This window comes from Schistocerca piceifrons, chromosome 2 (assembly GCF_021461385.2).
Source record: "Schistocerca piceifrons isolate TAMUIC-IGC-003096 chromosome 2, iqSchPice1.1, whole genome shotgun sequence".
Taxonomy (NCBI): domain Eukaryota; kingdom Metazoa; phylum Arthropoda; class Insecta; order Orthoptera; family Acrididae; genus Schistocerca; species Schistocerca piceifrons.
In genome coordinates, this window is record NC_060139.1 from 596,047,123 (window position 1) to 596,074,672 (window position 27,550).

General features: G+C 38.4%; 1 protein-coding gene across 1 annotated transcript in view; it reads left to right on the top strand.

Annotated features, from left to right (window-relative positions):
• Positions 1–1,425: 1,425 nt before the first annotated feature.
• The window catches only part of LOC124775637 (esterase FE4-like), a 164,768-nt gene continuing 138,643 nt past the window's right edge, over positions 1,426–27,550 (top strand). Inside the window, exons 1-3 of the mRNA XM_047250466.1 lie at positions 1,426–1,754; positions 2,373–2,586; positions 9,909–10,052. Coding sequence (XP_047106422.1) covers positions 1,426–1,754; positions 2,373–2,586; positions 9,909–10,052 — 687 coding nt within the window. The remainder of the gene's footprint in view (positions 1,755–2,372; positions 2,587–9,908; positions 10,053–27,550) is intronic.

Sequence of the window (27,550 nt, forward strand, 5' to 3'; positions counted from 1 at the left end):
TCTAAATAATCATCACATAATTTGCATTCATGTACAAGTTTTTCTGCTAGAGTTGTCATTCTTTAAAGATATTACATCTGCTCTGTCTTCAAGCTTTTCTAACTTTTCCTGTAAGGATTTCTGCTCCAATGTTACATCATTTAATCTGTCTGAAAGGTCTGTAATCGTCAGGTCTAAGTGTTCTTGGTTTGTTTTTACGGAATTGTGTGACTGTCGTAATTCGTCAACTTGGGTATTGGTTTTCTGTTGTTGAAAAACTACTGTTAACAATTTCTCATTACATCGTTGTAAGTTAGTTTTTGTCTCGTCACTGAATTTCACAAATACCTTTTCTTGTCTCGTAACCTTGTCTGATAAGTCAGTAAATTTCCTTCCAAGACTACTGGTGGTTTCTGTCAAGTCGGCAATTTGTCTCGATTGTTTTTCAAAATTTTGTTTTATGTCCCGTGTCAGTTCATCGAATTTAGTGTCAAATTTCCCAATGTCACGTTTTAAATTGTCATTTTTCTCTTCTAAAGCGTCAAATCTTTTGTCTAAAGTACCGGTTTTTCTGTTTTGGTCACCAAGTAACTTCAGAATCTGGTTGAGTATGTCAGAGTCCTGTGTCTTAGTTTCGTCATTTTTTCGTGTCTGATTGATGTCTGGTTCTGAAGTTGACGTTGTCAATGTCACGTTTTGTCGCGTAGTACTCACTCTCCATTCGCCTGTATATCTGTTTAAATATAAGGGTTGTTGTCTTAATCGATCCGGTAAAATTGTCTTGAACATCCTCCCTATTAAGTTCAATATTCATTTGACTGTCGGACATGTTTTGCAATGTGTCACTTTCACTAAGCTCGTCCGCGGAAACAATTTCTACGCGTCTAGCGTCCATCTTGCGATTTTCATAATTAATTGCAAATAAAATTTTCCAATGGTAAAAAAAAATTTAAATATGATATGTTGAAATCTGAAATTTCTCTTATGGTAATGGATATTTCTATATGATTTCTAATTAGAAATTGAATTATTAAATTGGCACTGAAATTTCCCTCTCACAAATAAATGACTGTGGATATGCTCTTCACTTATCATTTGCAATAATAGTAGTAAATCAATTTTAACTACAATTTGAAAAAATAATTTCGAAATAAATGGATCGGAATAAAGGAAGTACAGATGGCTGCTTGAAACTGGAAAAATGTAAATTTCTGTACTCACCAATTTTTTTCAGTCTTATGTTGCAAATGTAGCGTCAAATATACAGTTTTCAATCCAAAATTTTTCTTTCGCGTCCGTGCAAATTATTTTATGGAACTTTATCCTTTTCCCTTTTTTTTTACCAAATTAATTTCCTCAGCATGAAAATGAAAATTAACACAAATTAATAACAGGGAAAACAATATTGTTGTAAATTTCATGCACGTAACATTACAATTGAAATGAATGAGACTTAGTCCAAATTCGTTTTCTGATGCTATTAAGTGGTTAAAATTAGATAAAATGTCCAAAATTTATAATAACTGCACTTGTATCAAATCCAAACTGCACTTGCATCAAATCCGAAGATTGCAAGTCCTGTCACGGTCGCCAATTGTAGTGTTACCGTTTATTATCTTCTCCTCATTAGCTATTGAAACAACATCGCTTTGTAATGTAAGTTTAATTTTCACCAAAAGCACATTCAGCACATCGCGGAAAAATACACGTCTTTCGTATCAAGACAAGAGAGAGAGACATCCATTAGTTCTTAAAAACAAAAAAACTACGCAAAAGTAAAAAAAAAGAACAAAATTATTTATAAAATCGGTCGCTGGCGCAGCGCTCTTCTGCGTGCGCGATCGTAAATTATAACTTTGCGGAAGTCAAAGTACCATTACACCGCCTCGGCTCGCGCTTCTCAGCTGCGCGTGCAGCTCTGACGCGGCGCTGCCCTAGGAAGTTATCTGCCGCGCGCCTTTCTGACTTAGCGCGAGATTCGCCCTTGCAGTCAGCTCCCACTCTGACGTAGCCTCCGCGCAGATCTTTAGCAAACGGTTCCTGTCGGAACGCCATTAATAACCTTTCATGCCACTACGGCTTACTCACTTGGTATTCGCGCCCCCTTTAGTTATGTTTTTTTATACCTGAAAGCCCATTCATGATTCCCTTGTCAGCTAAGTTCAAGTTTTATCTAATAAATCAAATAATCACATCCTAACGTCAATTGATGATTTGCTAAAAAATGAAAAAAAGGACACATTTCTTACGTTCGCCTGTTGGCGCACTTAAATTAATGGCAAACAGCGATGAACTAAACAAAAAGTAGAAAACAAAAACCTATCAGGCATGTGCCCTCCTATAGTATTGAGAGTGAAACTGAGATATCTATTAATGTGGAAAAACTAGTGTAGTGTAGTGAAGTGTTCCCTTAATGACAACTCCCTTTTCAACTGTGTTTTGAAACATGTGGACCTCCCCTCATACCGCCCCTACCCTGCACTGAGTTCCAGTGCACGGACCCGGCCACAGCCACGCCCCCTTCCCGCTGGCAGTCTGCGCGCTGCCCGCCGAGGACAACACACCACGCCGCCTCGCGCCAGGCGCCCCCGCAGTGACTCACCAGTGGTGATATCTTTACATTTTCAACTTATTTTAACAAAAGCAAAGAAAAAGACATTTTTACTTCAACTTAGCAACAAGAACACTTGACATGTTTATCTAATTCACACTGCTATATTTTGTTCTAATTTTGTTTTGATATTCTATGATATTTTATGATGATCTGATGTATTACAATGTTTTGATGTTTTATGATGATTCTTGTATATTCACAATATTGTTGACATGTGTAAGTTCCTTTGCTACCCCTAGGAGGTCTTTAGAGTCTCTATATCCTCCCGTAGGTGAAGACCCCTGCCGTCTTCCATGAGGGCCATTCTTAATCAAGTAATGTTTACTTTGTTTTGCAAGCTAACTTTGTTTACATCTAAATAATAATTACATTGAGCGAATTCACATACTTTCTCCACTCCCACAGAAGGGGGAGGAATGTAATGGATGAGCCAGACAATAAGGTGATTTTACTTTATTATATGAGCCTCCAACCGGTAACTTCATTTTTCCATTGCGGTCAAGCCACGGCCGGCAGTGTTAGCTGCCTGTAGATTCTTTCGTCCCACGGTCTACTAACAGGAAGTCAGCACCGAGGAAGGGCACCTTGATTACGCGCCTCTCTCATGTGCTTACGAGGTAACACCACCCCAGGCGTCGCTTAGCAGGCAACGCTCTGGAAAGTTCCATGCCGCCCGCACGGTTTGCTCGGTCCTGACCAATCAGGGCGGAGGAAGCTGCGTGGTGCGTCGAACATGCCCGTCGCCGGGCCTGCTCTCTTGTATTCTTGCTCACCCGCGAGTCGGATGCGCGTCCTGTAGCATTGAACATCTCCCGCTTCTCCCGGTGCTGCGGCACTGTGGACTTAGTTTTGGCAGACAACCACTTTCGGTAGCTTCGCGAACAATGTTCGCCAAATTGTAAGCTCTGGCTCACCCTGACCTCCCTAGGCCTATGTATCCCCTTTCAACATGCTTTAGCCAATAAATGGACTTTCTTTAAAAATTACTCTATTATTCCATAATGCCCACCGCCTGCCCATACCCGTCATCCTGTACATAACAGTCAAAGCAATATTACAGTTAGTGTGTAGAATGTATGAGGTTGGAGAGATACTATTATACTTTTGGAAAAAGATTACTGACAAGAAAAATATACAGGAGAATGGAAAAGGAAATTGAGAAACTAAAATTATGATCAGTGTAGTGCTGGAAAGGCAGTTCTGATGCCCGTGTTAATGGAAGTAAGGCTTAAGACTCTTTTATAGTATTTTTTGAGGTAGAAAAAATGTTCTGTTATGTGAAATGGTGCAAAATGATTGGAATCATCAGAAAGATAGATATATACTCTAGGGAAAGATGGCTAACATACAGTATATACAAGAAACAAGAGAGGAACAATAAGAATAGAAAACCAAGACAGAAGTTCTTAGCTTAAAAAGGCAGAAAATCAGTCTTTCTCCTCTACAACCCAACTAGCTCATCAAAGAAGCAGTGACAGAAATAAAAGGATGGCTCAGGAGTGGGATGGAAATTCAGGGTGATGGAATATCAATGATAATATTCACTGAAGACATTGTTATTCCAAGTAAAACTGGAAAAGAACTGCAGGACCTGTTGAATAAAAAGTACACTCTACTGGGTGCACAATATGGATTAAGGTATACTAAAAAGGAGGTAGAAATAATTCAGAACAGGAGCAATGAGATTAACTATAACTTTAACATCAGGACTGGGAACAATGTAATGGTGAATGTGTAGGAAAACTGCTTCATTGGAAGCAAAATAATGAATCACGGAAAAAGTAAGGCGATAGAAGAAGCATACTAGCATGGATTCCTTGTTAAGAGAAGTCTGCTAGTATCAAAAATATATCTTAATTTTAGAAGGACATTTTTGAGGATGTATGCCTGGAACATATCATTGTAAGTGAATTACGAACATTGAGGCAAGAAGAGAATCAAAATGTTTGATATGTTTTGTTTCAGAAGAGTGCTGAAAGTTAAGCCAACTAATAAATGAGAAATGTGTAGGTCCTGTGAAGAATCAGCAGAGAGAGGAATATGTTGAAAACTATACTGATTGTCCTGAGTCATATAAGCATCAGAATCATACATATGAATCTCAAACTCATTTGTATTCCACTTCAATTGGGAGCCATTTTACTTTATCTGCATGGGATATGTGACTTGATTCTTTTTGTGATTTGCGTTTCTTTCTTTTGTTCAAAAATAAAATAAGAAAGTCTCTGATAGAATACAAATAATGTAGCCGCTTTTCTGAATGCTTGAGATGCTGATCAGTTGGCATGCACAGAAACAAGATTGGAACCATCCAGTCAATTTGTAGACATTGTGTTCCCTTGTTGCTAAAAGGTTAAACACACACACACACACACACACACACACACACACACACTAAGTTATCATTGTATTGTGTAACACTATTTGTGCTGATACCAGCTAAATGTAACCCAGTAAGATAACGGGAAATGTTATCTGCTACTTTGGGAAAAAAAGAAAAACGAAAACTGCCACTTCCTCTCTTGCAAGTGCTGTTTACTCATAGTCAGTAGCTTAATATTTACTTGATTACACTGATATTTTGTAGTAAAATAGTTAAATACTCTGTAATAATAGAGGCCAATTTACAATACACACCGAAGTATCGCACAGCTTTACAGTGAACCCTGCTACTTGCCATGTACCTAACAGCTGTTTTCAAATGAATGTGCAATGAGAACAGTTTTTATTTGTTTATTTTAACTGGAAGAAATTTCATAATTTTTGTTAGTTGGGAGCTTGTTCAATACATTTTATGCATTGAAACACAGCCCCACTCTGAATCCTAGACAAGGAGGCAATATGTACACTGTGATTTTGCAAATGTGTGGTTATTTACTTGATGAAACATTCTTATTGCTGACTTCTGGTGAATAAATGCATTACATACTTTAGTCTGCAACCTTAGAAAATAATTCCTTAAGACAACAGAGAGCAGTAATGTTCAAAAGCAAAAACACTGAACCAAGCCTCCTGATTCATTCACTTGTGTGACGACTGTACTTTAACTTGTTAAACAGAGTTTTACACACAGTAGTTTGTTTGTTGTTTCATGATAATCCAAACAGAATTTTATTTTCTTGGAGTGTTTTATATTCTGTGCATAGTTCATGTCTTACTTCATTAAATAACTGATTGGAGAATAAAAAGCTGCAGGATTTTATAGTATTAAAAGTAGTACTTTTTATTTAATTTTACCCTTCCTTACCTTAGGGGGAAACAAGACTCAGAGTATTATGTACATATGCTCAAAGAATTACATTTTCTATCCACCCTGTCTAGTTCAGAAATTTCTTCCTAGTGTTCCTCCTAAGAGTTTATTTTCTAAATGCCATGATTATGTTTTTGTTAATGACTCTGTGATACAACACTTTTTTCAGTGATTTATGCCTAATGAGTCAGCATATTTATTGTTTTCATTTGACCATGAGGTTAGATAGATCATTGGCTATTTCTTCTACATGTAAATCTTGGGAGATAGTTGAGACAAACAATAAATGATCAAAGACTGTTGCACTGTATCCTTCCTCTCTAGATGAGAACCTTTATGTGATGAGTAAAAGTAGATATCAGCAACTGTAGTTGTTGACTGGTCCTGTCTGTTAAAAAATCAGCACTAAGTCTCTACAAACAATGGTTTCCCATTAAGCCATCATAAACTAATCAGAACTGTCTCTATGTACTTTAAGAAGCTTAAAAATAATTGCTCCAAGTGGTCTGTGCTTAACTATTGAGGCACAGTATTTATAGACTTTTTCATCACAAAATTCATAAACCTGAATGTTGTGGGAGCTCAGCTCCACTTTTTTTTTTTTGCATAAATAGACATTTCCCCTTTTCTGTTAGTGGTTCTAGATTATTACGATATTAGCTTGTACCTATTAAGATGTATCTGTTTAATACAGTGATTTCTATGTGCTGTTCTGATAAGCGCAGAATGTCTTCTGATATTCCACCTACTTTCATTCTGCCATGTAAATATGGGAAGTTCATCCTTTTTATTAAAGAGGCTTCTCTTGTCTTGATGACAGATACCAAATTAGTGTTCTTCAAAATCATGGTTTTCTCCGAGTTACAGTGTTTAGTTTTACTAGCTGCTGTTTCAATTATAACTATATTAATTCCACAGTTTTGTCTTTTTTCCAAATTTTTATTTAAAGAAGCCCCAGTGAAAAATTTGAAATTCAGTGGGATAAGGTGGATATTGCCCTGATCAAGTTGGATACTTCTGGTAATTATCTGTTCAAATGACCTCTTATCAAAAGCATTTAAATGCAAACCATGCTATGTATGATGCAACCAAGTGCTTGAGATGCATCAGTTCCACCAATGTGGGAACATTCCTCTCTCCAGAGTTTTCTCCAAGTACGGATTATGAGCATTTGATGTGTTTGATTTCAAGCCCAACTGTGTAATTGAGATTGTGGTTCAACCTGTTGTCTGTACTCCATATTGTTATACATTGCCCAAATAAATACATAAATAAACAAACTTAAAAAGTAGAAAAATGCAACACCCTCAAATACTGTTCAATGGCACCAGAGTATAATACATGCATACTGACAGGTTGTGTGTTAGTGATTCATTTGTGACAGTCTTTGGTAGTCAGATGGCATTTAGGAGACCTGTATGTGCACTCTGTGTTCTAACTCTGCTGGTAGTAACTGTACCGAGTTCAGAACTGAACAGTGCAAAATTCATTCTAGGATACACCATGCCCCACAGATGATTATGTACTGCTGAACAACTTCAACCATTTGAATTAGATCACATTGTGGGTGTGCCAGAAGCTGAATGGATGTATCAATGGATTGCTGCACTTTTGGGTACAATGTATTGGTAGTGTGTTTGCTGCTTTCAACAGTGGTCTGTGGAATGTTCCCACATCAGTAGACCAGGTACTGGACATCTGTGTAGTAGAGATGCTTGTCAGAATTGACACATTGTGCAAGCAGAGGTGGCCAACCAAACGTCACCCAGGGAGGAAATCTGAGCACATGTTGTGCCTGGTGTTTCATAAGGGACCACTGGGAACCCACTGCTTGCAGCAGCAGTAAGATAATGTCTGCCTCTGGTCAGGTTGACACTGACACCAAGGCATCACCAAGATTGCCTACTCTGGTGTTGGGAAAGAGCTGACTGGAGAGCAGAATAGTGATCTGTTATTTTCAGTTATGAGAGTAGGTTATGTTTGTTTATGGATACAAATGCTTATGATGTAGGTATGGTGAGCTGCATATTGTTAAGTGCATTTGCCCACAACACTTCGGTTCCATAGCAGGCTTCATGGTATGGGAGGCCATCAGTTACAACTCACTATCACATTTGATGTTTCTGCAGGGTAAAGTAAACTGTGACTGCTACATTGCACAAGCTGTTATCCCCATGCTACTGCCATTTCATCAATAGGAAGGTGATGTGCTTTTTCAGCAGGACAATGCACATTACATAGGGCTCTTCAACACAGTGTGCCTTCACTGTGTACAATGCTCAGGATAGCAAGATCATAAGGTCTCACACCAGTTGAACATGTAAGAGACATGATTAAGTGGAAACTTACTTGTTCTCCAGGGCCTGCAAGAACCATTGCTGAATTGCAACAAAAGGCAGAAGAGGCCTGGAACAATGTACTGTAGGTTGCCATTGATCAGCTTTATGTTCATTTGTATGTGAGAATACACGCCTGCTTTGCTGCAAGAGAAGGGAGCACACTGTCTATTGATGTAACTGTTTCAGCACCTGTTACCATGACGTGTGTTTCAGGTTGTCTTGATTTGTTAGAAAACTGGTGGACGAGCAGAAAAAAGGTCAAAAATTGTTATTTAGTGCAAAGAATTTTCCAAGTAAGATACTGCTGTTGAAGTTTGTGGAATGTGTAATTGTTAACTTCCTATCATGACCATTTTTCTGTCAGGTGTGTCTATACATTGGATTTTGAGGAATGAGTGCCTAATGCAGATACTACTGCCAAAATTTATAAAGCCCAACTGCAGATGAGAGCTGATGATATAGTACAAAATATATTTTTTTGCAGTACTCAGTGTTCAAAAATACATTAATCACCACACACGCATGAGTTTTTATGTGACTAAAAGCAGTTTTAAATTTAGTGTAAGTTGTTAGTGTCTAGATTTTAAAATGAGTTTATCTGACACATAAACTTACAATACACAGTAGTTGTACTGGAAACCAGCTTGTATCTGAAAATAAAAATGCAAAATGAACAAATTTTGCACTTAGGTGGTTTCATGCCAAAGATTGACACTGTAGAATCAGTTTATCATACTAAAAGCAGTGATAATCATTAAACATTAAAAAATTTCTTCTACATTAGGCAGCTAATAATGCCACAGAATATAAGAACAATATGCATGAGCATTGCTGAAGACTGAAATGCATGGAAAAGTATGGAAGAATATTTTTAAATGCTAGACAGGTTTAATTCAGGAACCTCATGACAGATTAAAATTCTGTATCACACTAGAACTGGACCAGGATTCTGACTGATTTTAAACCTATATATACTATCTTTTCAGAGAATGTATCAACCTGATAAACAAGTGGCAAGTTCTGTTCATGCTACTGGTTTTTAACTAGTAAATATTATCTTTCAAGCAAATGTGTGAGACTAAAAAGCAAGTGGCCAGTTTTTCTTCCTGTTCTGACAGTTTGAAGAATGATAACTTAATGTATACAACCTAATTACTCACACAACAGCTACAGAAGATACTGCTTTGAATTATCTTGCAGAAGATTTTTGATGGTGATAAACAAGTGGCTATCATTTTTTGTATCAGAACAGGCATGCTTGTGATAATGGACACTAAATAGGTGTGTTATCTCAGAATAATGCTATAATTACATTTATATATGAGCACTACAGTGTTGAGATAAACATTTCTGGGTTTAGCAGTTTGAAGCATTGCCAATGATGATTCTTTTCAACATTTTATGTCTAACTTATGCTGTGTTAAGTTGCATTACTTTGGAGCAAGTTCAGGTAGAAAAATACTGGATTTCATCTGTCAGACAGTTTAGCTTCTTTTTCTTATTCTTGTAGACTAAAAATGTTCATGAGCTGCAGCTCAATAGTATTTCGGTTTCTGTAACTTTTCATCCAATTCCAATTGTTCTGTTACATTTTAACATCTTCCACAGGCACTTCTCTTTTCCTACATATTTATTAGTTATGTGAAGAATACTACTACTGCAAACATTTTGGTCACATATACATACCATTTTTTAAAAATATTGTTGATGCTGATCTCATGTACAGGGTGCAGAAAGGATATATAAAACAGTTGACACACCTCTAGGTCCTATTAGAGGTCGGCAGTTTAACACTACATCTGGTAATCCTGTGTTTATTTTTCGGGGTGTTCCATATGCTCAACCTCCAGTTGGAGCACTTCGTTTTAAGGTGAGTAAAGCATTTAAATAGACAGTAGAATAGAGCAGTGTTCATTGTAATAGTTTCCAATCAAGTGTTGACATGGATTACCCTTAATTCTAGACCAGCCACATAGATTTAGTTTGTCATAAAACTTAATTTCAGAACATTCTCCATTTAACAGTGAATTTTTCATGAAGGTACTGAAATGTGTACCATGTAATGAATTTTTGTTTTTGTGTGTCTGGACTGGAAAAGGGTGAGAGGAGGGGGGGGGGATATATAGTCTAATCTAAAAAGCTGGATATATAAGGAAAAAAAAAAATTGTGAACAACGGATATGTCATTTCTCTCATGTAGCACACAGAAATTGCTGAAATAATATTTTGTGAAGTGAATGAGTCACAGGTGCTTTGTAACAAAACTGGAAGAAGAAAAAGAAGTACGTATACAAGTGCCTGGCTGCATATTCAAACCAAAACATGAAAGACAAACAACTAAAAAATTATGCCTCCAAAACTCATTGCAGGTAACAGAATATTGAGAACAGCGAGAGATAAGTTCAAGACAAATGACTTTTACCATTAAATTTTGATAAGAGTAAGTTTACAGAATTATGTACTTTCCGTAAAATCTATTGAAACAATGAATTGCAAGAAGTAGACAGTGTTCAGATAGAAAAAGTTGAGAACCACTGGTGTATAGAAACAGACATGGCAAAATGAGTAGTGAAAAATATCTTGCTTCATCTGAGAGCTCTTTTTTTAGAGCAAAATTGTATAAGTACTTCTGCAAAGAAACTGGCAGTTTATCGCCAAAACATTAGAGGCCTTTGCAATAATGTCAATGAGCTTATAGTAAATGTCCATGGATTTGGAGATATAGTTTGTGGTCGTATTTTGTGTTTTGGTGAGCACAATGTTATTTCTGCTATAAGTAATTGTAACTTAGCAAATTCATTCTCAGATAATATAAAGAAGAGGTGGTGTAGCCATCTATGTTAAGAGCATTGTCACATGCAGTGCAATTGATGTGCAAAGTTTTTATCCAGAGAAACTTTTGGAAGTGTGTGCCATAGAACTGCCTTTAAGTAATTCTTATTTATCAATAGTAACAGTATTTTAATCTCTTTTCAAAGCAGTGAGACTCTCTCCTAATGTAAGTCTTTAAACACAAAAAGTTGGATAGTGCTTGGGAACTTCAATGTAAATTTTCTAATGAACTCCAGGAACAGATCAGACCTGGAAAATTAGATGTCCACATATATCTTACTTCTGTAGTCAGTTTTCATACCAGAATAACCTCATCTACAAGTACAGTAATTGACAATCAATTTTTAGACTAGATCAAAATAGATGAGACAACTGCTAGGCAAGTCCTAAACAGTGTCTCTGACCATGTTAGACAATGACTCAATACTAAAAGTTCAAGTGTTTGTAAGAATGAAAGTGGGCCTTCTGGTATTCTGGGCAAATGACTGAAAAACCTCCAGAGCACATGGAATTGAAACTTGGCCACTAGGCAGAGTTTTTATAAACACGAGTGCTAGCATCATCTTGCCATGACATCACACACCATATTGTTGCTCCGTCAAAGGTCATGGATAAGTTCTGCAAGGCAGTGACAGGGCACTCGGAGCTGTATTTGCTTTACTATTGTCTCATTTTTGTAATGCATTGGTTCTTGGTATTTGCTTCTGATATGTCTTATGTTCTCTCTTTCTCTCCAGATTACCTTTTTGGTCTCCATTTGTCTGTTTCCTTATAATTACCTTTCTGTTGCCACTTGGTGATCTGATGTTTACAGCTCCAGACCAGTTGATCCAACCTCATTGGGTTTCTTTCAAGTCATTGCTGACATTCAGTTGAATCTCCATCATAATAACTGGTAACAAGGTAAAAAAGTTAACAGAATACCATGGAGCAAAACTTCTGAACCTCTTGGAAAAGCAACAGCTGCAACTGCAGCAGAAATTGCAGCAGCAGTTTCAACAACAGCAACAACAATATCAGCAGCAAAATAAGTTGCTCTATCAAGAAATTCAGCTTCTGAAGGATCAACTGCATTTACTGGGTACCCAGCCAAACCTCACAACTGCAAACAAAGATATCTATTCCCAGTTGGACACAGAGGCTGCAGTTTCCTTGGTAAACATCCAAATTAGTAATTGTCTAGGTTCTCCTGTCTTATCCCCACCCTCTCACGTGTGGGTAGTGTATGGTGACAGTTCAACTCCCATCTGGGCTTGCTTCACAATCATTGCAGCCTACAAAAAGATCACTTGACTAATGATACTATTTTCAGTCTGTGGATGCCTTCTCATTGTTGTGGATTCTCCATCAATGACAGGTTTCAGGTCATCTCTGACACAGTTCCCATCCAGAAACATGATGACATGTCATTGACATTTGAATCATTACTCAAACTTGGTCTGGGTGCATACAGATTTCCAGTCTCGTATATCCTTGCAATCAAGTGTGGTACCCTATTTTTGCTGAACCTGGTCAATTCTAGTCACCTGATGAACAGCTGTTGAGCAGGAATTCAATCGAGCCCAAAAGGTTGGAGTAATTGACACATTTAAAACAAGTTTTTTGGCTACACCCCTGGTGATGGTATAAAAACCCAATGGTGCCTTCCAGTTATGGATAGACTTTAAATCAACAGTCACTTCCCAGCAACAAGTAAACATCTATCCATACCGCACCCAGAATACCTCCTCATAAATCTTGGCAGAGAAGAATATTTTTCTATGATCATTCTTACTGATATATATTTGCAAACACTACTGGATGAGGATATGTACAACATAATAGTTATCAACACTCCTTTCAGCTTGCACAAATACAGGCATTTGCCTTTCATGATTTCTTATGTTGTTGCAGTCGTCCAGAGATAGCTGGAACAGTTAACCATCTTCATCCCCACAAGAATTAACTGTGTAGACAACTTAATTGTAATGGGAACTTTCTCAAATTCAGATGGAAGCCTGTGGTCTGAACCCATCTGGATACAGTTGTCAGGCAGATTAGATGTCTTCAAAAAATGACAGTATCATCCAGATAGCATAGACATGTTGTCCATTTGAGGTGTTGAAACAGATTGCCTGTCATATGTATGAAGGTGACTGGAATGATACACTGTCCAAACAGCATAAATTTAATCTCAGGGAGCCAACAGGAGTTATGATAGCAGTCTTTTCCCTGTCAGCTTCATCAACCTTGAATCCCATAACCTGTCTGCATGTCCATAGCCGAAAAACACTATGCTCCACTCAAGCAGTCTAGGGTGTCATCAATGCACAGCAGTGGATAGGCACCTTTATTCATGATTTTGATCAGTAATTAGCAGTTGATGCAGAAAGAGCATATGCCACCCTTCTTCTTTGCGAGGACCACTGGAGAGGAGCAAAGACTCTTGGAACATTCAATGATCTATCTCGCAGCATCTTCTCTGTTTCTCCCTGGATTATCCGTTGTTCAACTGGGGATACCCTATGCAAGTGCTGGATAATTGGTGTATGATCTTCAGAGTTGATGTAGTGTTTTACCATGGGCCAATTGGTCTGTCTTTTCTCCTCTCCAGATTTGAAAGCATCCAAAAATTGATGCACAAGGGCTATCACTTGCTGATGTTGTGCCTCGATCAAGCCAGATCCTATTGGCAGTTCAATAGCTGCTTCCTCTGCTGCATTATTTGTAGTGGTAACAGAGCACAGTTATTTGTCAATGAGACTAAGCCAACATTCCTGAACTGGTTTGGCAGTCCTTGTGGACATACGTTTAGGGCTAAGTTGTAGCTGCTCACAGCTATTAGTGATCCAAAGTTCTCCATGACCGCCTACAATACTTATGATGATTGCTGGCATGCAGACAGCCTTTGTGAGCCTGAGTAGCTATTTGCAGCTGAAAAAACCTTCATAGTTTTACTGAGGCTATTGATCAATGACTGGAACTAGTCTTGTTGATGAGGTTGGGATAACAAGGTCTTCAATGGCAAGCAACCACCGAGAGCAATCTTTGTTGTGTTTGCTTGTTGGAATACCTTCATCAGTCTGGAGCTATGATCTTCTACAGTCTGTGACTACTTGTGATTCCTGCAAGAAGTCCCATCCTAATATAACATTATGACTACATTATGTTAAAACACAAATTCAAAGGGCTGTGTTCAGTTACTGACAGTTATTATTGCAATATACTGTTGGCTAGCTGTATTTCCCATTTAGGTCTTCCAGCAAAATTGTCTTTGCATCACAGAACATAATCATCTTTTGCTGATGACAATAATCATCTTACATTATAGGAAAGGAAACCCCTGAGTCAAATAACACCTGGACAGATTGACCATCAGTGATGATACCAGTGAAATTTCCTGACATCTTGGTGATGGTCATCTATGGAAGATTTTCACCTGTAGTGGCCTCATCTTCATAGATGGTCACCTTGCTTAATTTTTCAGAAGTTGGCAGCTATGCAAGCAGCTGGTATCTCTATACTGTGATGGGAAATGCCTATGCCATGTTGGGGAGCAAACTTGTCCAAGGTATGGCAACAGGCTTTGTTCCATAGATTGACTATAATCATCTGTAGTTGAGTGGAATGAACAAAACTGTTACGATTGGTGACATCTGCTGGCATAGTAGTTGTTGAAAACTCACCTTTTCCCCTCCTAGAGCATCCAACATGTCCAGGATGTCCACAGTGGAAAAATTCTGGCATGTGGTTCTCTATCCTCCAATTGTCTGTTCTTCACGTGGGACATTATACTTGGTGGAGGAGTTGATTGCACTTGCATTGGTTAGAGGCTGAGTTACTGTTTGATGATTGCAACGTAAGTATGGGTTGACAGAAACATTTCTTCATGGAGCATATGACTAATGGTATTTTCTGTATTACCTCCTGGTGTATGTGGACTACATTTATGGCTGCTATCTGTTGTGTACATGGTCCAATATTTGTGGTCACCATACACTGCTGTGTCTCTTCTCTTACTATCTGTTGAATCATATATATATCAACCACAGGGATTACATTTAGCAGTTGGTCACACTTCTTTCAGTTGACTGTTTCCTGTTGCATTTCTTTGATGTACTGGCACCACGTGATGAGTTCTTCAGTTGTTGTGACATCCTTTACCAGGAGAGTTTGGTAGATGTCTTTCGTGACTCCTTTCATCAAGTGAGAGATTTTGTCAGCTTCTGTCATATTCACAATGTGGCAAGTGCCAAAACATTATGTGTGTATGACTGTGTCATTTTGCCATGATGGTAGGACCTGTTCTTCAATTTTTTGTCTGTAATTGGGCCTGCTGTTGATTTGTAACTAGACATTTTCTTCAGTTCAGCCTGGAATTTGTCTCAGGTATTGAGTTTTACTTGGTTGTTTCTGAACCACCACTGTGCTGTGCCATCCAAGTAAAATTACACATTTGCCAAACACATAATGTCATCTCATCTATTGTAACTGGTGACTCAGTGGAATCCCTTCAGCCACTTTCTTTGGTCCTGACAAGCATCTTCAAAAAACACTGATGGATGTGCAGCTGACTTATTGCTGTTTTGTAATCCATCTGTCACCTGAATATGCAGATTTTAGGAACAATTTACTTCTTCTAATCTGGTTCCTGTCCACCTGTGCCATGGCTTTTATGTTGCATAATTGGAGCTACAATGTTGTAGATGTTTTGAAGCACCTGTCACCATCACCAAAGAATGTCCCATCAAAACTACAATCAAATCCAACTCAAAAGACAGGATCATCAGTGAAGTACAACAGTTAGATCTGAAAGCACATTTATTACTGACACCAGTGTACAGCCAGAACAGAACTGACCTCCTAGGCAGAGTATGCAGCTACTTGTACAAGCATAAAATATACCAGAATATACAAACATGACAATCATAAGATATTTCAAAGACCTTCCCAAAATGATGCATACAGAATAACAAATAATTGCTGGTGGATGGGTGTAAACTTGCATCCTGCAGCACACCAGCCAGTGATGTTAATCACTAAGCCACAGCTCCTGGCAGTATTTCTTAAAACCTGTTTCACATTAGTTTTAAGGATAACTATAGATACCATTGCAACTATCACTATAAAGTAACCTTGGGCAACAGTGATAAGAAATTTTGAATTTTCCACCAAACTGTAAGGAATCTTTCAAATATGAAAGATGAGCTTCTTCTATCACTACAGGAAATTGAAAAACCTACAGGTATTTATGTAGAAGTGCTAACAGATCATTATTTCAAAGCCACCAAAATGTAATATATGTTCCATGATGGATGCAAAATAATATCCAGTTACTGTAAGCATAATATAAGCAAGGAGTGAATGACTATATACACAAAAGTGGAATAAAGTCTTAAATGTGTACTATACTGAACAACTTTTTGACTGCTGGATTTTAGTTATAGACTTGGAAACATGCAAGAAGGTAATTCTGACCATGTACAGGCCACTATGAACCTATTTTCCCTACACAATGAGTTAGGGACAGTTACCAGGGAAGGCAAGAGAAAGGATGGCTAAAGTCTGGGATCAATGTATCTTGTGCCAGAAAGATAGAGCTTTATCTAATGAAGGGGAGTAGTGCTAATGAAGACTTGAAGGTGCATTACAAGCAGTATTTATAAATTCTTCAGTGTGTCATTGAAAATACTAAAATCATGTGCTGTGTTCAAAATTTTCAGAATTCTTAGAACAAAGTACAGGCAGTTTGGAACATTATTGTGTATGAGACAAATAAACTCAGCAAGTAAAATGATGTTCAACTCCTGGCAATACTAGCAGTGGGATGAATATTGCTAGGCTCAAAGCACTTTCCACTAAATTCAATAAATTCTTCCATCAGTTGATGGCAATACAGTGACAAAGAATGGGACTGTCAAAAGTAGATCGGGCAAACACACTGACATGCACTGCACACTTTATCTCCACACATAATTTTTGCTAAACCTAGTTGTTAAAGAGATCACAAAAATGTATAGGTCACTGGAAAGCAACAAATCTTATGGTTATTGTAATATTTCAACCAAAGTACTAAAATCTTGGGCTGAGTTGGTAATGTCCTTGAGTTATCTTTTAAATGACTGTATAAGTCAAGGTGTATTTCTTGAAAACTGAAGTATGCAGCTGAAACAACTATTTGTGAAAGTGGAAATAAAAATCTGGTTTCTAATTATAGACCAATCCCCCTCCTTACTGTAGTCTCAAAAGCTTTTTAGAAGGTTACTAATACCAACATATTGAACCACCCATATTATGATAACATTTCAGCAGCTCATTTTGGCTTCCATAATGGCTTCTCTACATGGAAAGCAATGTGGTCTCACGAACTTAGTTCTAGTATAAATAAACAATTAAAATTACATTTTTCACATTTTCTATGATATTGTCAATGCCTTTAATTGTGTAGATCATGAAATTCTACTATGGGTAGTATAATGGTATGGTGCTAAAGGCATTTGCGTTCCATAGGTGAAGTCATACCTTAACAACAGAAAACAGAGGGTCATATTGTCACATCATAATCATAATCAAATCAAAATCTGAAAGCAGAGTGGTCAATGAAGTACCACTCTTAATACTGAAAATTTCTCATTATTGACACCAATGTCCAGACAGAACAGAAATACCTCCTGGATAGAGAGTGCTGCTATTTGTACAGACAGTGAATATTTCAGAATATTCAGACATTACAAGCATCAGAAATTTAAAGAACCTTTTACAAATGATAAATTATGAATAATAAAAGTTTACTGGTGATCAGATTTGAGCTGGCAACCCACAGCATACCAATAACCAATGCGAAACACTGTGCCACACTGCAGCAACGCAACTCATGGCACTGCTCCCTCTCATGGAGAAACAGTGGCCCCTCTGTTTCAGGAGATATCATTGTAGATGACTACAGTGTCTTAGATCCATATCTTGTCATTTGTCCTTTATATGGCAGCACTGGATGATCGTAGCATTTAGGTCATGTTGTAATAGATTCTGTATTTTGTTGAGCACTGAAGGTTTGTGATTATCAAGTGCCTTCAGATAGCTTGAATGGGAAGTCCCCATATTTGATCTGTTCCCCAGGACTGTAGTAGGGGTTCATATGGAAGACCTGGAGGATGTGTCTGCAGTCCAGTCTTCTTAATGAAGGGTCACGATCCTTGACAATGCATGTGACTAAGCTGTGAAGGACAAGATATGGTCCAGAGTAGCATTTTAGTTAGTTTTCTAGTAGATCTACTTTCTGCACAGTCATAAAAATCCATACAAATTCTCCAAGGGGACCATGTTTCACTGATGGTTCATGGCATTATAGTACTCTCAGTCCTTCACCTAGGAGTCCAAGATCCATATGCAAACAAGTTGTCCTGTCAATGAAGTGTTGCACATAGTCAACCTGAATATCATCTGGATAAAATGGGAACAGCATATCCATTGTTGTTTTGGCCTCACAATATTGGAGCAGAAAGAATGGTGTGAAGCCTGTAGTGCTTTGCGTCCCTGTCTTGTATGCAAATTAATTGTACCCAATCTCTCTGGTAGACATCAGTGTACTTCTGTGAGACCATTTGCCTATGGATGGTAAGCAGTTGTCATAAGTGATGTTGCAATGTCAAATTATCTCTGGTACTAGTCTGGACTGGAAAAATTTTCCACAATCAGACATAATCACATGGGGTCTGCACTTCAAAGTGATGTCTCCAGTAAGGAACTTTGAAATTTCCAGAACTTTGGCAGTTGGTATGGCTTTGGTGACAGCATAGCTTGTGAGGTAGTCAGTGCAAACTATTGTCCATTGATTGCCATTTGTTGCATTTAGGCATGTACCAAGAGGTCAATTCCAGTTTGGTGGTATGGCATTGCTGCAAATAGGATTGCTGCTGCATTGCTTCAGTCACTAGCATTCCTTATACTGTCTCACATTGCATCTACTGGATCAGTGAATATCTAGGTTGTGCTACCTTCATCTGACACGGTCTAGAATCTTCACAAATCCCAGGTGAACAAATGTTGGAGACTTTCGGAAATATTTCAAGATAGCTGGTTGTAGATGAGCTAGTTTCATAAGCAGCCATTTGTGCCCCATTGTATCGTAATTCCTCTTATACAGTAGTCTGTTTATTAATTGCAATTCTCCTTTGGTTGATTTCTACTTTGCAAAGGCTTCTGGGGTTATCAGGATGCTAAATCTTCCCTCTGTTCAGCAGCATTCAGCATCGGTGCCATGTAATGAGGCGAAAACTGAGATTTTGTCCGTGCTTTTATGTTCTGCCAAAGGGTTGCTCGAAAGGCAGAATGGTTTGCTTGTGAAATGTAAACTTTCATGGCTGGAAATGCCACAATTAATCAAATGTTCTCAGGTATTATACCATGGTCGATTGCATTTCACCTTAAAATGCAATGTTTTATCCCCATCTGTGGAGGACATTTTCAAGTGTGATCATAGCTTCTTTTGAATGTCCAGTTCACACCCTGGCTCACTAATGACTAAGCAAAATTCTTCTTCTGCATGCTTCCATGTAGTGGCATGACATCAAATGTTTTGAATACGTGAGCACAATTGGCCATTATTGAATGCTGTCATCTGCTGTTGGTATCACCCCAAGGTGGAAGACTGGTACACATCTTCTTCAGCACCGGAATCCAAATGTTATTCAATTTCGCATCCTCTTCCTGCCTACTGAAATTCCTGGGGTATTTTACAATCTCTATGACCTTTCTGCGTAGCCTTTCATGGTGTCCACTTTTGGCTGCCATTACTTTAGTCCTATCAAAATTTATGTGGTGATTTCCTGGCTGCAAAACATGTTCTGCAACAGCTGATTTGCCAGTCTCCCCTCTTCTGCAGTTACCCTTGTGCTCTCCTAATAATTTTTTGACTATTTATTTTGTAGCACCCACGTAGTTCCCTCCCCACAACTGTGCTAAATACTATAAATTCCTGCTTTTTTCGGTGGTTGGCAAGCATCCTTGGCTGATTTTAGGTGATGTTATATCTTCCAGGTAGGTTTTAGAGTGCCATGATGCTCTGGTTTTCAAGATTTTCCCTATGTGGTCAGTAACATCCTTAGTGAAAGAAAGGAAAACTTTTCATTTCACTGCTGCTTGAGCATTGCTATGATTTCTACATGATGGTCTTAACGCTCTTTTCACCTCAGCGAATGAATAACCATTCTTGTGTAGTGTGTTGGTGAGATGTTTTAATTCTGTGTCAAGCACCTCTGGTTCTCAGATTTTCCTTGCTCTATCTGCCAACATTTTATGATTCCCCACAGTTGTTCTGGATGGTGCTTCAAATCCTGGTGTAAGTAATGGCCTGCATGCATGGAGTTTTGGTAATTCATGTGGCCCAAGCTACCATCTTCTTCCTTAAAAATTAGCACATCAAGAATATTTAATCTTCTGGCTGCCTCCTCCTCCATGGTAAACAATCTTTGGACTGATCCCATTGAGATGTTTGTGAAAACAACCCAGTTCCTCCCCGCCATGCTGCCACAAAACAAATGTATTGTCTATGTACGTGTGGAACCATTGTGAGTAGCAATACCACATCAACTAACTAATGTGTCCTTAAGGTGTACCACTATGCCCTTTAATTTACTGATAAAATGGGCCAAATTCTTGATATACGAACCTGATTGGCCCACATACTGCTGTAATAATGTTGTCAAGAACTTTGGGATTACTGGAGACTGGGATACAACCCATCAGCTTTGACCAATTACATCAGAAGTTACCAGAGATGATGTATTCCACAGATTTAACAGCAAAGATGAATGTCAAGAAACAAAGGAATGCAGGAGATGGTAGGCCTATGTCATGTATATTCATATTTAAAAATATAATGTTAAGAATATCACTTCTTTGAGTCCTAGTATCCTATTCTCCAGTTGACTTATATAGCTCAACTGAAGAATGGGATAATAGTGCAGAAAAGAAAAAAAAAGTGACAGAAGTAATGTTAACATGGAACACCTCATCTGACATACATGAGTTGTATCCCAAACTTCAGCTGATATGTGTAGGTTAGCTGCAGTATGGGATACAAATTTAACTTACATCAACTTTTTCTCCTTCACTGGCACTATTATCCTATTCTTCAGTTGATCCATGTAGGTCAACTGAAGAACGGGATACAAATTTTAGAAGTGCTAATTTTTTCATCTCTGTTACTACTAGCATCATTTTCTTCAGTTGATACTAATAGTAGTGAAGGTGAAAAGACTGACATACATAAAATTTGTGTCTCATACTTAAGTTGACCTGTGTAGGTTAACTAAAATATGGGATACAAATCTTTTTTTAGCCTTCGGTACTAACCATATCAACTGGAAATTATCGTAGTAATATTGGCAATAGTGAAAAAGCCTACAACAGTAAAATTTGTATCCCGTATTTCAGCTGGCCTATGAATGTCAACTGAAGAATAAGATACTAGTGTTAGCAAAGAAGAAAAACTCGAGATACATAAAATTTGTATCCTGTACTTCAGTTGACCTATATCGGTCAAGTGAAGAATAGGACACTAGTGCTAGTGAAGGTGAAAAAATGTGACAAGTGTAAAATTTGTGTTCTATACTGCAGTTGACAAATCCTGCTTCAAGTCTTCCATATTCACAGGAATAGATAAATCCATACCTACAAATGAAAATGAAAAAGGAAAAATAGTCCAGAATGAAAAACAATTCTTCCAAAATATCTCAAACTCACTAAGAATGAAAATAAATACTGAGTGAATTGTAACAAACAAACAACTTAAATTAATACAAGTGACAAATATCGTACACGACGTCTAGTCTTGTCTTTTAAAAAAACATTCATTTTTTTAAAATTTACAGTGATGATGCCTCACCACAGAAGATAACCAATTTATTATCTATGGCTCAACAATAAAGACATTAATATGTCTGAGTAAGCCACGACATCATTGGTCAAAGTCCTGGGGTTGTATCCCATTCTTCAATTGACCTGGAACTTGCCAGCAGCACTCTACATGAGTACAGGTTAGTTGGTGAATAATCCCCAGTGTTGATACAGTACTTTACAATAGGCTGTTTTCTCTGTCTTTTCCCCAATTTGGATTCAAAAGCATCTGAAAATTAGCACAGAACAGTTAACACTCACCAACATTATTCCTTAGTCAGACTTGATACTATTGGCAGTTTGATAGTATCTTCCTCCACTGCATTGTCTATAACGATAGCAGAGCACAGTTCTTCATTGATGGCTCGAGCTGCCCATCCTAGACTGGTTCAGCTATTCCATTGCACATACCTTCAGGGATGAGTCATGCATGGTTGCTCCTGATAATCAATGATCCAGAGTTGTCCTGGACCACCTGCAATGCTTATGATCATTGCTAGTACCATATGTACATTTCTTTTGTGAGCTTGAACACTTTTTACAACTGACAAATGTTAAAAATGTAAGTGAGCATCTTGATTTACAACTGGAACTCGTCTCATTGATGATGGCGGGATAACAAAGTCTTCAGTGAAAAACAACTATTCAGTGCAATTTTTGTTAAGTGTGTTTGTTGGAGTAGCTACCTCAGTCTGGGGCTCTGATCTTTCCCAGTCTGTGAGTGCCTGTGATGCCTGCAAGAAGCCCCACCCCAGAATGACATTATAATTACATTTTGTTAAAATGACAAATTTGAAGGGTTGTTCTTATTACAATATATGTTTCTGTGTTTATTTCCATTTGCAACATTCAGCATAATTGCTTTCATATTGTGGAACATAATGTGGATTCTTAGTCAAGAAACATCATGAGAAAGCCAAGCCGCTGCATCTAGCATTGCTTGATCTTGAAAAGGCCTTTGATTGGGTGCCACACAGTCCCATCTGGCTAGCACTTCGACAGCATGATGTGTCAGAGCAGCTTATTAACTGGGTGCAGTTACTTTATGCACAGCCAAGAAGGTTATGTCCATACAACCTCAGGACTATCCAAGGACTTCCCCAACACAGTCAGCATCCATCAAGGTTCTGCATTATCACCACTTATGTTCATTCTCATAATGGACACTGTGACAGTTGACTGCACTGGCCATTACCATGGACCCTACTTTATGCTGATGATCTGATGCTGGCAGCAGAAAACAAACTTGATCTGCAGAGCCAAACTAAAAAATGGAGTGACTGGTTGGCGAAAAAGGGTTTGCAGCTTAATTTGAAGAAAACTGAGTATGTGACATCAGACAAACATGAAATGGGAACCATCACAATTAATGGTGAAGATCTGACTCATGTGAGTAAGTTTAAGTAGCTTGGTTCCACGATCACTGTTGAAGGCCGACTCACTGAAGAGCACCAGAACTCAGGCAGCCTGAATGGAGTGGCGAACAACAACCGCAGTCACTTGTGACCACAGGATGAAAGATAATTTAAAATTAAAAATCTATTGCGCTATAATCTCACCAGTCACCTTGTATGTTTGTGAGTGCTGGCCGACTACACTTGAGACAGAATGTTATCTAAGTGTAATGGAAATGGAAATGAAGATGCTAAGGTGGACATCAGGCCTCACTAATTAAATCAAGTTTCCAATGACAGCATTAGGAAACAGTTTGGTGTTGCACCGGTCTAAGACAAGATGCATGAGAGTCGTCTTCGATGGTTTGCACATGTTTTACGGGCCCATGATGACTCTATTGCCAAGGCAGGGTACACACTTGAAGTCATCAGCAGAAGGCCAAAAGGCTGACCTAAGCAACTTTAGGCTGAAATGATTCATAAAGACCTTAAGTGTGTGAACATCCACCCAGATGCAGCCCTTGATAGAGTGAAATGCGGACAATGGACCCATGTAGCAGACCCTGCAGTCATGTGGGACAAATGCCTGAAGGGAAAGAAGAAGAAGATATTGTGTAACATAGTATTTTTTAGCTGCTGACAAGAAACATTCAACATTACAGAATAAAAGCCCCTCAGTTGACTAGAGCCGAGACATGTTGCCCATTGATGATGTTTTCAGTGAGATTTCCAGACGGTTTGGTAACAGTCATCCGCAGAGGCTTTCATCTGTGGTGGCCCCGCCTTAGAGATGATCACCTCACTTAGTTTTCCTGAATTTGGTGGCTAGGTGAGTGGTACATCCATATGATGATGGGGAATGGCTACAGCAGGACATATATAACAGATAAAACATTATTTTGTCCAGTCACTTTGTTCACTGTTGAAAAATTTTCCAGTAGAGAAGAATGAATGCTGTGACTATGTAGGCTTTCCTGGCGTCAGTTCTCAGCGGGACTCATCAGCAGAAGCAGCATTCTCCTGAAGATGGCGACCAGCTGGATTGCCGAAATATCGAGTCAAGTTGATTTTAGTATCCGGCAGCAAATCTGGAGAGACTTTCAAGAATGAATGCTGTTTCAAGTCCTGTGCAACTGCTCTTTTGAATAATGCTAGTGGCAGACATTTCACTTCTCAGGGCAGTGTGTTGAACATTTTTCTAGGAACTATTGGGAAACTATCTTGTGTTCCAGACAGCTGACAGCTTGTTATTTCAGTATTCCTCTTGTTGTGAGTGTCAAAATTATGTAATTCTTGCCTCATGCTGAAAGATCCTAGGTTTTCCTTTATACTGATGAGGCACAAAAGAACATATTGGCTGAAAATGATCATTTTCTTACAGGGTGAATGTAGACTTGCTGTGCTTCAGTGTCCCCATAACAGCAGTGCATAATTAATGTGGCTATGAAAATAGAGTGTAACACACTATTATAAGGTACTGGTCAGTTAATGTACCTTTTAGTCTCATCAGAAGGTATATTACGTGAGAGAGCTTGGAGCATTGGAATATTAAATATTATCTTGTTCCATCCCCCTCATTATTAGGAGTCCTTCTATTAGTTCTTTATTAGACACAGTTTCTTCAGGAATTAATGACCCAAAATATTCTGTATCTTTTGGCCTCCAGTGCCTTGCATTGTAAGATTAAATATAATCTGATTTCATCCTCCTTACTGCATAGTCTGCATACAGTTACTTATCCCTCTATACTCATCACGTGCAGGAAGTTCCCATAGCCAATCATAAGTTCTACCATGAGTTCCTTCACTGCCACTGATTTCTGAGCAACAAGAGACCCCCAGCAGGTTTACCCCATTGCTTTTCTTTAGCCCCAAAAGGGTTTCATAGCATTTTGCAATCATTTTTGATCTCATTGCTGCGGCTTGTAATCTATCCCTCCCTCACATCATTTATTGATTGTCACTGACTTCATAATTAACTCAACATTAAACTTTACAATAAAACTTTTTACTTATCTTCTTTTCTCATAGTTGGCTCCCGTTCTTCATATCTAGGAGCTGATTCTTGAAGCTGAAATTTTTGATATTATAGGTTCTCATGGTTACAATTTATGTAATAACTTCTGAAAGAATTGCCTGAGCAGTTAATTCTATTCTCTCACATTTTTCTATATCACACTGTCTTTACAATTTCCACTTCAAAACCAAAAATTACATTGTTGTTGCCAAAAATAAAAACAAGTCTGATCACATCAGAGGTATACCCACTACTAATCCGTTCTGCGGCACTAACAATATTCCAAAGCATTTACAAATTTCTTGACAAATGAATCTCCACCAATTTATATCATTATTTTATAAATTAATGCAGAAGTAAACATAATAAACATCCTCAGATCATGCAATTAATAATAGAGCTACAGAGCTAGTACATATTGATTGTTACAATGAAAATAAAGTTATTTCTTTTTATGGATTATAGCCTGAAATATGCCACATTGTGTGCAAAATCATAGGCACTTCCTTTTGAGAAACAGTTGACATAATATTAGCCTGTTTAAAAATTTGTAATTATATTCGGTATCGCCTACTTCTGGTCTGAAAAAATAATGCTAGAGGAGGGTGTCCCTTTACAATATCCCCCTCACAGAATTTGGAAACAATATGTTTACAATATTTTGTGACAGACTAGAAGCTTTGCCAAACAGTGTAGAAAATGAAGCCAAAAGATAGAATACAGCTGTATAGAAGTATCTGATACATAACATATTACAGAAAACGTAAGAAAAATGTCTACTATACAAGTCAAAATTTTTACATATATCATGACATGGCATTCATATTTTCACATCTGTGGAAAATACTGTCACAAGACAAATAATACAAAGTCTGGAATCCCTGAAGCATTACACCAACAACCTGACAACAGCTTTCACATCCCGCAACTACCCTCCCGACCTGGTACAGAAGCAAATAACCAGAGCCACTTCCTCATCCTCTCAAACCCATAACCTCCCACAGAAGAACCACAAAAGTGCCCCACTTGTGACAGGATACTTTCCGGGACTGGATCAGATTCTGAATGTGGCGCTCCAGCAGGGATACGACTTCCTCAAATCCTGCCCTGAAATGAGATCCATCCTTCATGAAATCCTCCCCACTCCACTAAGAGTGTCTTTCCGCCGTCCACCTAACCTTCGTAACCTGTTAGTTCATCCCTATGAAATCCCCAAACCACCTTCCCTACCTTCTGGCTCCTACCCTTGTAACTGCCCCCGGTGTAAAACCTGTCCCATGCACCCTCCCACCACCACCTACTCCAGTCCTGTAACCCGGAAGGTGTACACGATCAAAGGCAGAGCCACGTGTGAAAGCACCCACGTGATCTACCAACTGACCTGCCTACACTGTGACGCATTCTATGTGGGAATGACCAGCAACAAACTGTCCATTCGCATGAATGGACACAGGCAGACAGTGTTTGTTGGTAATGAGGATCACCCTGTGGCTAAACATGCCTTGGTGCACGGCCAGCACATCTTGGCACAGTGTTACACCGTGCGGGTTATCTGGATACTTCCCACTAACACCAACCTATCCGAACTCCGGAGATGGGAACTTGCTCTTCAATATATCCTCTCTTCCCGTTATCCACCAGGCCTCAATCTCCGCTAATTTCAAGTTGCCGCCACTCATACCTCACCTGTCATTCAACAACATCTTTGCCTCTGCACTTCTGCCTCAACTGACATCTCTGCCCAAACTCTTTGTCTTTAAATATGTCTGCTTGTGGATGGATATGTGTGTGTGTGCGAGTGTGTACCCATCCTTTTTTCCCCCTAAGGTAAGTCTTTCCGCTCCCGGGATTGGAATGACTCCTTACCCTCTCCCTTAAAACCCACTTCCTTTCGTCTTTCTCTCTCCTTCCCTCTTTCCTGATGAGGCAACAGTTTGTTGCGAAAGCTTGAATTTTGTGTGTATGTTTGTGTTTGTTTATGTGTCTGTCGACCTGCCAGCACTTTCATTTGGTAAGTCACATCATCTTTGTTTTTAGATATATTTTTCCTACATGGAATGTTTCCCTCTATTATAATTAAATAAAAAAAAAAAGAAAAATAAACCTATTCAAAAAAGCAGATAAAAATTCACTTGAAACCATCCTGAAAGTCAATTTCCACTCCTTCCAAATTAAGAAAATAAGTGTAGAGCAGTTTCAAAGAAATAGTATCGGCAGCAATTGAGAGATTTTACCAAATAAATTAACA